This window comes from Podarcis cretensis, assembly GCF_951804945.1.
Source record: "Podarcis cretensis genome assembly, chromosome: 3".
In the NCBI taxonomy this organism is placed as follows: Eukaryota; Metazoa; Chordata; class Lepidosauria; order Squamata; family Lacertidae; genus Podarcis; species Podarcis cretensis.
The window spans coordinates 12,756,230-12,769,390 of record NC_137172.1 but is presented as its reverse complement, the minus strand read 5'-3'; the positions used below and the strand labels follow the sequence as shown (position 1 = coordinate 12,769,390).

Here is a 13,161-nt window from a genome sequence, read left to right as displayed (position 1 = left end):
AAATATACATGTCCAGCCCTTTGGAAATTGACTTTGAAAGCGACGTGGAAAAAGCTGCTCCCAATCGCATCTTATAAACCATTTTATTTCTTCTCTCTCTCTCTCTCTCTCTCTCTCTCTCATTTTGAAGAGGATGCCAGGAGAAAGGAGACTATTTTAATATCTGAAATGGGCTTTGAAGTGTATGGGTTTAGAAATGGCTTTCTCGTGAACTTCCTGTGGTTGCAAAATATCCCGCAGTGTAATCTTTCTTTTCGTTGTTGATTGGGTCAGAGGCAAATAACTGAACTGAACTGTTTCAGCACTGAGTCTTAATGTTAGGAGCGTTCACACGTTGCATTCAATAAGTGTACAGGCTGCGTACCTGGGCACACAATACTTGACTTGCACACTTGTACTGTTATTATCAGATAATCTTCAGCAAGGGTAGAGTCTCTCTCTCTCACACACACACACGTGTGTGGGGGGAGGTACACATGTAGAGATAGATTGTACCTGTGTTCAGTGTGTGAACAAGGCTGTTGGGAGTAAATAATAATCTTGAAGGCTGCAATGAATCTACATATTATTGCTTTGATCATCGCCATCATGTCTCCAATTAAACGACTGCATGATTTTTTTGATTTTCTTTTAATTGGAAATTTCATTTACAACATAACGTAAACCCTCCACTCCCCCAATACACCCTCATTAAACACAAACATAACAAACAATAAGCATAACATACAACAATAAAAGTAAAGGTAAAGGGACCTCTGACCGTTATGTCCAGTCGTGGCCGACTCTGGGGTTGCGGCGCTCATCTTGCTTTATTGGCCGAGGGAGCTGGCGTACAGCTTCCAGGTCATGTGGCCAGCATGACTAACCAGAGCAGCACACGGAAACGCCGTTTACCTTCCCGCCGGAGTGGTACCTATTTATCTACTTGTACCTTGACGTGCTTTTGAACTGCTAAGTTGGCAGGAGATACAAACAACCAAATAAAATACTTCCTTTATCCTGTATCTGGCCTCCTTATTTACTTCTTATAAGCTGTTTCCTTTATGAATAATTATTAAGATTTTTCTAATTATAACTTAAATATCCACAAAGTCTCCTGCAGACATTAATTGAAACAAGTCCAGGTATGAATTTGAGGCCACTGTTTTGTGAAGTATTCTCTGCATTTTCCCCCATGCTTTTTGAAATTCTTGTCTAGTGTGATCTCTAATTGCCTCTGTTAATCTAGACAGCTCAATAACAGTTTGTTTTGCTATTCCAGAACTTGATAACAACTGCATTATTTAATATAGCTAACAAAATATAATAAAACCAACATAATAGCATGCCGATTTTTTTTAAAAAAAACAACAACCCTGATAACAAGCTTAATGAGCAGCTATGTTCATCAGAGTAGCAAAACCTGGGAAATGCATGAGCTCTTTCCAGAACAGGCTGCCCAGTTTTAGGGATTGCTAACAGTGTTGGAAGAAAAGTGCAGCTGGATCAGACCAGAGGTTGATCCTCTTCCAGCATCCTGCTTTCATTAGTGACCCGTCAGACAATTGTGAGAAGCCCATGGGTGAAGCATTGACTTGGAAGACACAGGCATTTAGATTATGGTTGCCAACACGGTGCTTCTGGGCACACGAGTCCCCGCAGAGCCCTTCCCTGGTGCTGGGTATGCGATGCCAGTTTGCAAATGCGCCCACAACCCCCAAAATAGTTGGCAACCCCTGCTTTAAAGATAGGCTTGCTGGGTGCTAGGGGAGTGAGAATGGCCTCCGTCACAGACCTCCATGTTGCAAAAGGGCATGCATTAATAATAATAATAATAATAATAATAATACAGTGGTACCTCTGGTTACATACTTAATTCGTTCCGGAGGTCCGTTCTTAACCTGAAACTGTTCTTAACCTGAAGCACCACTTTAGCTAATGGGGCCTCCTGCTGCTGCCACGCCGCCAGAGAACAATTTCTGTTCTCATCCTGAAGCAAAGTTCTTAACCCGAGGTACTATTTCTGAGTTAGCGGAGTCTGTAACCTGAAGCATATGTAACCTGAAGTGTCTGTAACCCGAGGTACCACTGTAATCATCATCATCATCATCATCATCATCATAATTTATTTATTATTTATACCCCGCCCATCTGGCTGAGTTTCCCCAGCCACTCTGGGCGGCTTCCAACTGAATATTAAAAACAATACAGCATCAGACATCAAAAACTTCCCTAAACAGGGCCGCCTTCAGTTGTCTTTTAAAAGTAAAATAGTTGTTTATTGCCTTGCCATTTGCTGGGAGGGAGTTCCACAGGTCGGGTGCCACTACCGAGAAGGCCCTCTGCCTGGTTCCCTGTAACCTCACTTCTCACAGCGAGGGAACCGCCAGAAGGCCCTCGGCGCTGGACCTCAGTGTCCGGGCTGGATGATGGGGGGTGGAGACGCTCCTTCAGGTATACAGGGCCGAGGCTGTTTAGGGCTTTAAAGATCAGCACCAACACTTTAAATTGTGCTAGGAAACGTACTTGCAGGACAAAACAGCAGCAACAACTAGGTCCTGTCTGCCCAGTGGCAAAGTGCAGTCGTAAGCAGATGTCGGACAATACGGCTGTTTCCTGGTTTCTGCTGACTCTGTGGCCGGTCAAAGCTGCTCAGCCCCTACAAAGCAGCTTGCTGAAATCATCAGGGTGGACAGTGAACAGAATGAAAAAGCAACTGAGCCATAGTCCTTCAGTTTGGGCTAATGGGATTCTACCAATGAGCTATTGTTTCCCTTGACAACTTCCTGATCATGTCCTTTCCTATACCTGGAGAATGTCGAGGACAGTTCCCCATATCCAGGGGTGGCCTGGTCTGTGCACACACCAATGCAGAATGTGGTGCTGGGTGCAGAATTCAGCTTTTGACTTCCATGTTTAAAAAATCAAGTTTCTAGCCCCTGTGGTTTGGGATGCTTGGGAGTGTGCCGGGGAATGCCCAGTGAAATCTCAGGTGATGCTGCAAAGGGTATCCTTCAGCCAATAGACCTTCAATGCTTTCTATAGCTACTTGCCATTCCCAAGCAGAAGAGATCGTGCAGGTTAATGTTGAAGCTGTGACATAGCTCAGTTGGTAGAGCGTGAGACTCTTCACCGCAGGGTCATGGGTTCAAGCATCACATTGGAAAAAATATTCCTGCATTTCAGGGGGGTTGGACTAGATGACCCTCGTGGTCCCTTCCAACTGTACAATTCTATGATTCTAGGTGCTGAGTGGCATAATAATAATAATAATAATAATAATAATAATAATAATATATTATTTATACCCGCGCATCTGGCTAGGTTTCCCCAGCCACTCTGGGCTGCTCCCAACAAAATATTAAAAACATGAGAAAACATTGAACATTAAAAACTTCCCTAAACAGTGCTGCCTTCAGATGTCTTCTAAAAGTCAGATACAGTGGTACCTCTGGTTGCAGACACAATCAGTTCCGGGATGCCATTCGTACCCCGAAAAGTCTGCAATCAGAGCGGGGCTTCTGCGCATGTGCGAAGTGCGATAGAGTGCTTCTGCTCATGAGCGATCCGTGCAGAACACTTCTGTGCACGTGCGAACCGTGCATAATGCTTCTGCGCATGTGCATGCAGCAAAACCCGGAAGCAAACACTTCCGGGTTTGCCGCGTTCTTAACCCGAAAAATGCAACATGAAGCATTCGTAAGAAGAGGTATGACTGTAGTTGTTTATTTCCTTGACATCTGTTGGGAGGGCACCACTACCGAGAAGGCCTGGTTCCCTGTAACCTCACATCTCACTGTGAGGGAACCGCCAGAAGGCCCTCGGCGCTGGACCTCAGTGTTCGGGCAGAACGATGGGGGTGGAGATGCTCCTTCAGGTATATTGGGCCAAGGCCGTTTAGGGCTTTAAAGGTCAGCACCAACACTTATAATTGTGCTCGGAAATGTACTGGGAGCCAATGTACGTCTTGAGGAGTTTCTTGTTTTCTTTTTAGCCACCGAGCACAGCCTGATATGAATTATCTGATTTAGTTTCCCTCAGGGTATCATCAGTGCATTCTTTGCCTTTGGCTCAGTTACTGGCTTTCTGCTTCGTGTTTGCCTGGCTCCATGGTACTGATTCTGCCCTTCTCTAATAATGATTTTATTATGCCAGTCACAGCAGCCATGGATGCTGTCTTAGAAGTGCTCTCTTTTTTTGCGCATCAGGGAAAGCTCAGATTGCACAATAGAGTTTGGTGATCTTGGGCCAAAAATGAGATGGATGGATGTAGCCTGTGGAATGGAGCGGGAAGAGGCGCCGAGCTTTCCTCCAATTTTGCTTTTAAATGGCTCCGGACAGAGAAAAATGAAACATTTCCCTGGGAACAATAAGTTTGACCATCTGGGTAGTTGTTTTTTTTTAAAAGAGGTATTTATTTTATTTTATAAAATGCACAATCAAACAGTTTTCTCCTGGCATGCCCGTCAACAAGCTAGCTTTATGTCGTTGTTATTGCTGCTGCTGCTTCTGTTATGAGACAAGGAGTGGGAAAAGTTGGTTTGTTGTTAATTCAACCCCATGATAAATTCTTAGGGAGTTCTGCATTTGCATATAATAAAATCGATTCATTTATGTGAATAGACAGTGGTTGGGGAGCTGCCCCAACTTCCTCAAACATTAGACGAGAGATTATTTGAAGAGAGTTCAGAGTTAATTATTTTGTTTCGGCTCCAAGCCCTAAAAACAGAATGCCCATTTATGGCAGGGTACTGAACTTACAGATAGTGCCTCTCCAGAAATAGAGTCTCTTCCTTTAAATTCCTAGGAGTTTATCTCAGTGAAGACCTTACTTGGAAAATCAATACAACCCAGGTGGTTAAGAAAGCCCAACAGAGACTCCATCTCCTCAGAGTATTGCGAAAGAATGGTGTCAATCAACATTTGATGATCTCCTTCTACCGGTCAACAATAGAAAGTGTCCTTTCATACTGCATCACGGTGTGGTACGCTGGTTTGACATCAACTGATAGGAAGTGCCTACAGAGGGTGGTGAATACAGCACAAGATCATAGAATCATAGAATCATAGAGTTGGAAGAGACCACAAGGGCCATTGAGTGCAACCCCCTGCCAAGCAGGAAACACCATCAGAGCACTCCTGACATATGGTTGTCAAGCCTCTGCTTAAAGACCTCCAAAGAAGGAGACTCCACCACACTCCTTGGCAGCAAATTCCACTGTCGAACAGCTCTTACTGTCAGGAAGTTCTTCCTAATGTTTAGGTGGAATCTTCTTTCTTGTAGTTTGGATCCATTGCTCTCTTTTCCCCTTTTTGGGTCCTCTCTTTTCCCCTTTTTGAAAATAGGGACAACATTTGCCCTCCTCCAGTCTGCCGGGACTTCGCCTGTTCTCCAGGAAATCTCAAAGATAACTGCCAGTGGTTCTGAGATCACACCTGCCAGTTCTTTTAATACTCTTGGATGCAGTTCATCTGGCCCTGGAGACTTGAATACATCTAAACTAGCCAAGTATCCTTGTACTATCTCCTTAGTTATTCTGGGCTGTGTTTCCTCTGCTGAATCATTTGCTCCAAATTCTTCAGGTCGGGCATTGTTTTCTTTATCGGAGAAGACTGAGGCAAAGAAGGCATTGAGGAGTTCAGCCCTTTCTGTGTCCCCTGTTTGCATTTCACCATCTTCTCCTCTGAGCGACCCCACTGTTTCTTTCTTCTTCCTTTTGCTACGAACATACCCATAAAAGCCTTTTTTGTTGCTTTTAACCTCTCTAGCAAGCCTGAGTTCATTCTGTGCTTTAGCTTTTCTGACTTTGTGTCTACACGTGCTGGCTCTTTGTTTGAAGATATTATGGGCTGTCCCATGAATCCGCTGGATGACATCGTGGAAATTGCCTCAGGAGAGTGAGGAAAATTCTCAGGGATGATTCACACCCTGGCCGGCACTTTCTTGATCTCCTGCCCTCAGGCAGAAGATATAGAAGCATGATTAGTCGCACCAACAGGGTAAAGAACAGCTTCTATCTGTGGGCTGTTAGGCTGCTGAACGACTTTCGTGTTTGGTGGGTGTGCGTCAGTAAACAAGGGGAATTAAGACTAAGAGAGCTGGGGGGGGGGGTGTTCATGTAATCTCACTGCATACAAGTTGTACAAGTGACAATAAAGTATTTCAATTTCCAGACATAAATTTTATTGTGTATAGCTGATTATTTGAGCATGATGGTGAATATCATGGTGGTCATACATCATCTCATTGCCAAAAGTTTTGGGGCAAACATACTGCTTTGTTTCTTCCGATCTGTGATTGTTCTGTAACTTCCTGCTAAAATCCAGTAATTTTTCTTTTTTGAGCCCCACTTTTGTTCCACTGTAGTGCACAAGTGCCCCTCCAGAGGGCAATAATGCAAAGAGCGCTGGGGAAGCATCATAGAAGGGAATGATATAAGTACTGCTGGTCCAATGTAAATCTACCACTAACCCACTATTGTTGCATCAATGTTGCAGAATATCAAAATGACTAGGAGACTTTCCCCATTGATTTGGCACCTCCTATGTAGGAATTGGTGGTGCTGTGGGTTAAACCACAGAGCCTGGGACTTGCTGATCAGAAGGTCGGTGGTTCAAATCCCAACGACGGGGTGAGCTGCCGTTGTTCGGTCCCTGCTCCTGCCAACCTAGCAGTTCGAAAGCACGTCAAAGTGCAAGTAGATAAATAGGTACCGCTCCAGCAGGAAGGTAAACGGCGTTTCCGTGTGCTGCTCTGGTTCGCCAGAAGCGGCTTAGTCATGCTGGCCACATGACCCGGAAACTGTACGCCGGCTCCCTCAGCCAATAAATCAAGATGAACGCCGCAACCCCAGAGTTGGCCACGACTGGACCTAATGGTCAGGGGTCCCTTTACCTTTTTATGTAGGAATTACGTTTGATAAGAATTTGTCGAACTGAGATAACGAACCTGATTAATTCCAGCAAAAATGTATACGTTATTTGAATTGCACAATTAATGCTGCACTCATAAAGATGAATAATAGAATCATAGAACTGCATTGGAAGGGAACCCGGGGATCATTCAGTCCAACCCCCTGCAGTGCATGAATCTCAACTAAAACATCCATGACAGATGCCCATCCAACTTCTGCTTTAAAACCCCCAAAGAAGCAGAGTCTACAACCTCACATGGGAGTCTGTCCCACTGCCGAACAGCTCTTACAGCCAGAAAGTTATTCCTGATGTTTAGCCAGAATCTCATTTCTTGTACAGTGTTACCTCGGGTTAAGAACTTAATTTGTTCTTAACTTGAAACTGTTGTTAACCTGAGGTACTATTTTAGCTAATGGGGCCTCCCGCTGCCGCCGCACAATTTTTGTTCTCATCCTGAAGCAAAGTTCTTAACCTGAGGTACTATTTCTGGGTTAGTAGAGTCTGTAACATGAAGCGCCTGTAACCCGAGGTACCACGGTACAGTGGTACCTCTGGTTACAAACGCTTCTGGTTATGAACACTTCAAGTTACGAGCTCCACTAACCCAGAAGTAGCTGCTCCTGGTTGCGAACTTTGCCCCAGGATGCAAACAGAAATTGCGCACAGTGGGAGGCCCCATTAGCAAAAGCGCACCTCAGGATAAGAACGGTTTCAGCTTAAGAACGGACCTCCGGAACGAATTAAGTTCGTAACCAGAGGTACCACTGTGTTATGTACTGAGTTGAATAGGATCCAAAAGGCAGCAGTCTGATTGGTCCTAGAACAATAGGATTCAGAATGCAGCAGTCTGATTGGTCCTAGAACAACAGGATTCAGAATGCAGCCATCTGATTGGTCCTAGAACAATAGGATTCAGAATGCAGCAGTCTGATTGGTCCACAGGAGCCACCCAATCCAGCTCAGGGTGGAAGTGAATCCGCAATCTGATTGGCCTACAGGTGAATCCCGAAATTAGCTAATCACGTGGGGCCCATTGTGTAAATAATGTATATAAAGCAGACATTCTGGGGGAAATTCCATTCCTCCTCACCACTATAAGCTGAATATAGAGCATGAAATCCACTCTCGACTCTTGGTTTAAGAGTCCTACCCTCCAGACCAGGAGAAAACAAGCTTGCTCCATCTTCTACATGACAGCCCTTTAGATATTTGAAGAAATTAAAGTCTGGTTTCCAGTAAAAATTCAATTGACCATAACAATGATGATCACAATGCCTTGCCCAAATACCTCTATGCACCCAAAGGAAATCCCGCTAAGTCAATCCGCTTTGCACAGCAGAGCAATAGGTTCATGAAATCACAGCGTTGCTCTAGCAACCTTCTTATCAGGTGGCTTAATCACACTTGCATAATCCTCTCGCATTGTGTCCTTTCTGTTTATCAGGCACATAATAACACAAAGCAGAGCGAAAGAGAACTGAAGCCGAAAGAACCTCTGAGAGGGAAAATGTCAACCCACAAGTGTAAAATAAGGAACTGTATGTTTGGGCTTTTTAAAAAAAGCTGTTTTCATCCTTGCGCAGGGGCCATGCTAATCTTCTCTGTATCGTTCCAATTTTAGTATATATGCTGCCAAAGCGAGCACTTAAAAAGAGGTCCTAGATATTATTGCAAATGTTATAATACAGTTTCAAGCACTGTTCTGACAACCTCTGTGCAATATCCTAACCACAAATAAACAAGTTAGAGAGAGCCTCACAAAAACTCTCCAAAACTACTTCAAAGAAAATGATGTAGATACATATAACAACCCCCCTGCTACGGGACGCAATGAAGCAGTCGCCAGAGGAGCTTTCATAAAAGAGAAAGCATCCCTTTTTTTTAAAAAAAAAAAAACCTCCTCAAAAATCAGCAAAATAAATAAAAGGGATTATTTCGCAAATAAATGTAGGGATAAATTAGAGGTAAAATGAGCTTTTATTCTATTATTATATGAAGAGCAAGGCAGATAGAAAAACAGAAAGGTTAAAATGTTTTTTCAAGAGATAAATATTGCTTTCTACAGTGATCAAGTCAACCTTCCCCAATCCGGTGGCTTCTGGATGTTTTAGACTACAACTCCCAGCAACCCTAGCTATGCCTGCTGGGAATGATGGGAGCTGTAGTTCAAAGCAACCAGACCCTGCTAGGTTGGGGAAGGAAGGCTGCCTTAAGATGTCAACACAGATGTGGAATACCCATCCCACCAAAATGCTACCTCACTTTGGGAGTATCTTAATTTATTTCACAGCCTGCGGTCCATGCAGAGGAATTAAACATGTTTTGCTATGGCTGGCTTGAAAATAGAAAACAATTTCAACTGTCAGTAGGTGGCATCGGTTAGCTAGAGGAAAAGCACGAGAGAGAGAGAGAGAGAGAGAGAGAGAGAGAGAGAGAGAGAGAGACAGAGACTTTTAAGGGTTTTTGCATTGCCAGATTGCGAATATCAACACTCAGGGCAAATGTATGAAAATTCTGAGCCGAGGGGCCGGTTGCAGAAAAGTGGGTGTCAGAATAAAAGACAGAGGGGGTTTCATCAATACTTTTCATTTCTCTGTTTATTTAAAACGACCGTTAGCTGTTTTTCAGCCAAAGTGCTCAGAGGGTCTTACAGTACGGTAAAATAATAAAATCACAACGAGTTGAATCACAGCAGAGCAGCATAAAATGAAACAGCAACATAAAGCTATATCTGTAGGCTAAGCGGAATTTTATGCACATCTTATACGCAAGTTCCTCTAAGTTCAATAGGCCTTACTCCCAGGTCAGTGAATCATAGAATTGTAGAGTTGGAAGAGACCATGAGGGTCATCTAGTCCAACCCCCTGCAGTGCAGGAATCATTTGCCCAACATGATGTTTGAACCCACAACCCTGAGATTAAGGGTCTAATGCTGTAGAGCTATCCCCGGATTGCAGCCTCAAATGGCCTAGAGAAATCAAATGGATATTTATCTGTTGCTGGGAAGAGAACAAAGATGGTGCCAGGTGAACCTCGTGGGGGTGGAGATTTGAGAGATGTGGTGCCACAGCAGAAAAGGCCCTGTCTTCAGATGACCAAGCCCTTTGCTTCAGAAGGCTGACACATGAATCTCAACATCCAGGCAGATTTGTGTCAGAATAGGCAGTCCTTCAACTGCTCTGGCCCCAAGCCCTCTCCAGATGTTATAGGTATACAGCCATCAACGACAGGCTTCCTCAACCTCGGCCCTCCAGATGTTTTTGGCCTACAACTCCCATGATCCCTAGCTAGCAGGACCAGTGGTCAGGGATGATGGGAATTGTAGTCTCAAAACATCTGGAGGGCCAAGGTTGAGGAAGCCTGGTCAACGAAGTCTACAACTTTGGCTGTGATCCTTTGCATACTTACCTAGGAAGAAATCTTTAAAAACCAACAACTAAACACATCTCCCTCCCTCTCTCTTTTTTCTTTCTTTCATTCTTCCTTGACAGGAGAGTTTTTAAGGGGTAGCTGATGCAGAGGCTGGCTTAAGAAGATCCAAGATGACGACGACAGTAGCGACAGACTACGACAACATTGAAATCCAACAGCAATACAGTGATGTCAACAACCGCTGGGATGTTGAAGAGTGGGACAACGAGAACAGTTCCGCACGGCTGTTTGAGAGGTCTCGCATCAAAGCCTTAGCAGGTAGGACTTTCACCTTTTCTACCATTGGTGCAATTATTCATCTTGTGCTGTTTGTGTTCCTAGCACAAAGGTGGCCCAAATAATAGCTTGTGGTCTACCCTCTGAATCCAGCTACAACTTTCAGGAAACAGAGCTGATCTCCATTTAACAGGAGTGTTCAGCATAACCACACCTATTGCCTCTTAGTGAAGCAAACACACAACGGGTTGCTTCAAAACATGATTTATGATTGGCAACCAAATCAGGACTGGAGACTGCGGTGAAGGTGGTTTGCAAGCCATAGTTTGAGCACCTTATGGTTGGGTGTTAACATCCAGATGACCAAACTACATGTTAATATCTTTCAGCCATCCTTTTTTTAAAAAAACAAAACAAAAAACCACACCTTTAAAGCAAGTTTCATGGATTTGACAGCTACTTTAGAAATGATAAAGTAATAATAATGGTGAACTCTCCTATTTCAATAATGACATGGTACTGCACTGGTTATGCAGTGTTTGTAATTGTTCGTAAACGATGGGGACAGGTACTCTGAAAGTTCAATTCCAGAAGTTTTAATGAGGGGCTAATGTCTCCAGGAAGGACAGATTGTGAAGCTGAGGCTCCAGTACTTTGGCCACCTCATGAGAAGAGAAGACTCCCTGGAGAAGACCCTGATGTTGGGAAAGATGGAGGGCACAAGGAGAAGGGGGCGACAGAGGACGAGATGGCTGGATAGTGTTTTCGAGGTTACCAGCATGAGTCTGACCAAGCTGCGGGGGGCAGTGGAGGACAGGAGTGCCTGGCGTTCTCTGGTCCATGGGGTCACGAAGAGTCGGACACGACTAAACGACTAAACAACAACAATGTCTCCAGAGGGACGCAGGTGGCGCTGTGGGTTAAAGCCTCAGCGCCTAGGACTTGCCGATCGAAAGGTCGGCGGTTCGAATCCCTGCGGCGGGGTGCGCTCCCGCTGCTCGGTCCCAGCGCCTGCCAACCTAGCAGTTCGAAAGCACCTCCGGGTGCAAATAGATAAATAGGGACCGCTTACCAGCGGGAAGGTAAACGGCGTTTCCGTGTGCGGCTCTGGCTCTCCAGATGCAGCTTTGTCACGCTGGCCACGTGACCCGGAAGTGTCTCCGGACAGCGCTGGCCCCTGGCCTCTTAAGTGAGATGGGCGCACAACCCCAGAGTCTGTCAAGACTGGCCCGTACGGGCAGGGGTACCTTTACCTTTACCTTTAATGTCTCCAGAAAATGGATCAATGGCTGTGGTGCTTTGAATTTAGCTTCCCTATGGAAAACTATTTAGGAAGGTCTATAGTGGTTGATTGACTGCCATCATCAGCAGAGGAAGAGCTCTTCTCAATTTCCATATTGCTTTGTCTAACTGTGAAGGGGGGGAATCAGGATCATGCCCAGTGGTCCTATCTTTTCCCTTCCTCCCAGGTTTTCAACAGAAAAACAGAAACGGGTTATTTCCTTGGGTTCCTGATAGTGTGGAAGAGCTTGTGTGTGTGTGTGTGTGTGTGAGAGAGAGAGAGAGAGAGAGAGAGAGAGAGAGAGAGAGAGAGATCAGCTGTAAGTGCATAGAATCCCTTTTACACCTTCTGCTGTGACCCTGCACCCCCTCCCCAAATTCACTGAGCTCTGCATATAAGCTGGTCTTCACCTTTTCCCAGCTGTCAGTTAGGCCCTGATCCACACAGGTGTTTTCATCAGGGCCGGCCCACCCATGAGGAAAGATGAGGCAACCATCTCAGACAGCAGGATCCACAGGGGCAGCAGTTGTCGAAATCAAGCTCTCTTCCCAATCCAAACCAAAATATCTGGGGCTTCTCTGGAGGATACGCAAGAAAGCAGCTGCATCAGCCATTAGGCAGGTAGGCCAAGCAGCCTAAACAAAGCCCCACTACACCTCAGGTCTCTTTGGAGCTTCCTCTGCCCTCACTGACATCCCCTTCGGGCTTCAGGGAGGGTCTCATCCTGAGCTACGAGGACTCTCCAGCTCTCTTCCACCATTTCCGGGTTCAAATTGAATTTTTTACTGATTTCTTGGCACCACACTTATATGCAGTTGCAGGAGAGTTGATCACACGTAAGTGTGTTGGGGGACGATGACGACACTTCTACTGGCATTCTGTGCCAACTGCCAAACTTGATGAAAATCTCTGTGTAGCCCACAGACCCCTGGGCACTTGTATCTTTTGAAGTCAACATTTATCACAGTGTCAGCAGCCCCTGTGTTTCGGTGCAAGCGCCCTTCTCAACTTCCCACCCTGGGTCGAAGCAATGTTTTGTCTAGTTCTTTTGCAGATGTATGTCTAGAAAACTACTTAAGACGCATAAATCAGCTGCACGTTGTCAGAGTTTATATACCCCTGTCTGCAAAGTCCAGTCGCTTTGTATCATGAGAGTTTCGGTGCCAACAACATTCATTTCAGTGTCCCTACGGGAGCTAGAGGGCAACATAATTTTCCACCCTCGCGGCGTCATAATCTGTTATCTTGGCGGTGGTTACCCAGTTCTCAGTTTTGGAAAAAAACCAAAGCCTGGAGCCTTGCACTTGTTCTGTGGCAGTCAAAAGCAGTTTTGAGGT

General features: G+C 45.0%; 1 protein-coding gene across 2 annotated transcripts in view; it reads left to right on the top strand.

The window, feature by feature from the left end:
- SPTBN1 (spectrin beta, non-erythrocytic 1) overlaps positions 1–13,161 on the top strand; it is a 243,782-nt gene that overhangs the window by 57,437 nt on the left and 173,184 nt on the right. For both annotated transcript variants that reach the window (XM_079968376.1, XM_079968374.1), the window contains exon 2: positions 10,386–10,584. In XM_079968376.1, the coding sequence (XP_079824502.1) occupies positions 10,437–10,584 (148 nt within the window). In that variant the 5' untranslated portion in view covers positions 10,386–10,436. The remainder of the gene's footprint in view (positions 1–10,385; positions 10,585–13,161) is intronic.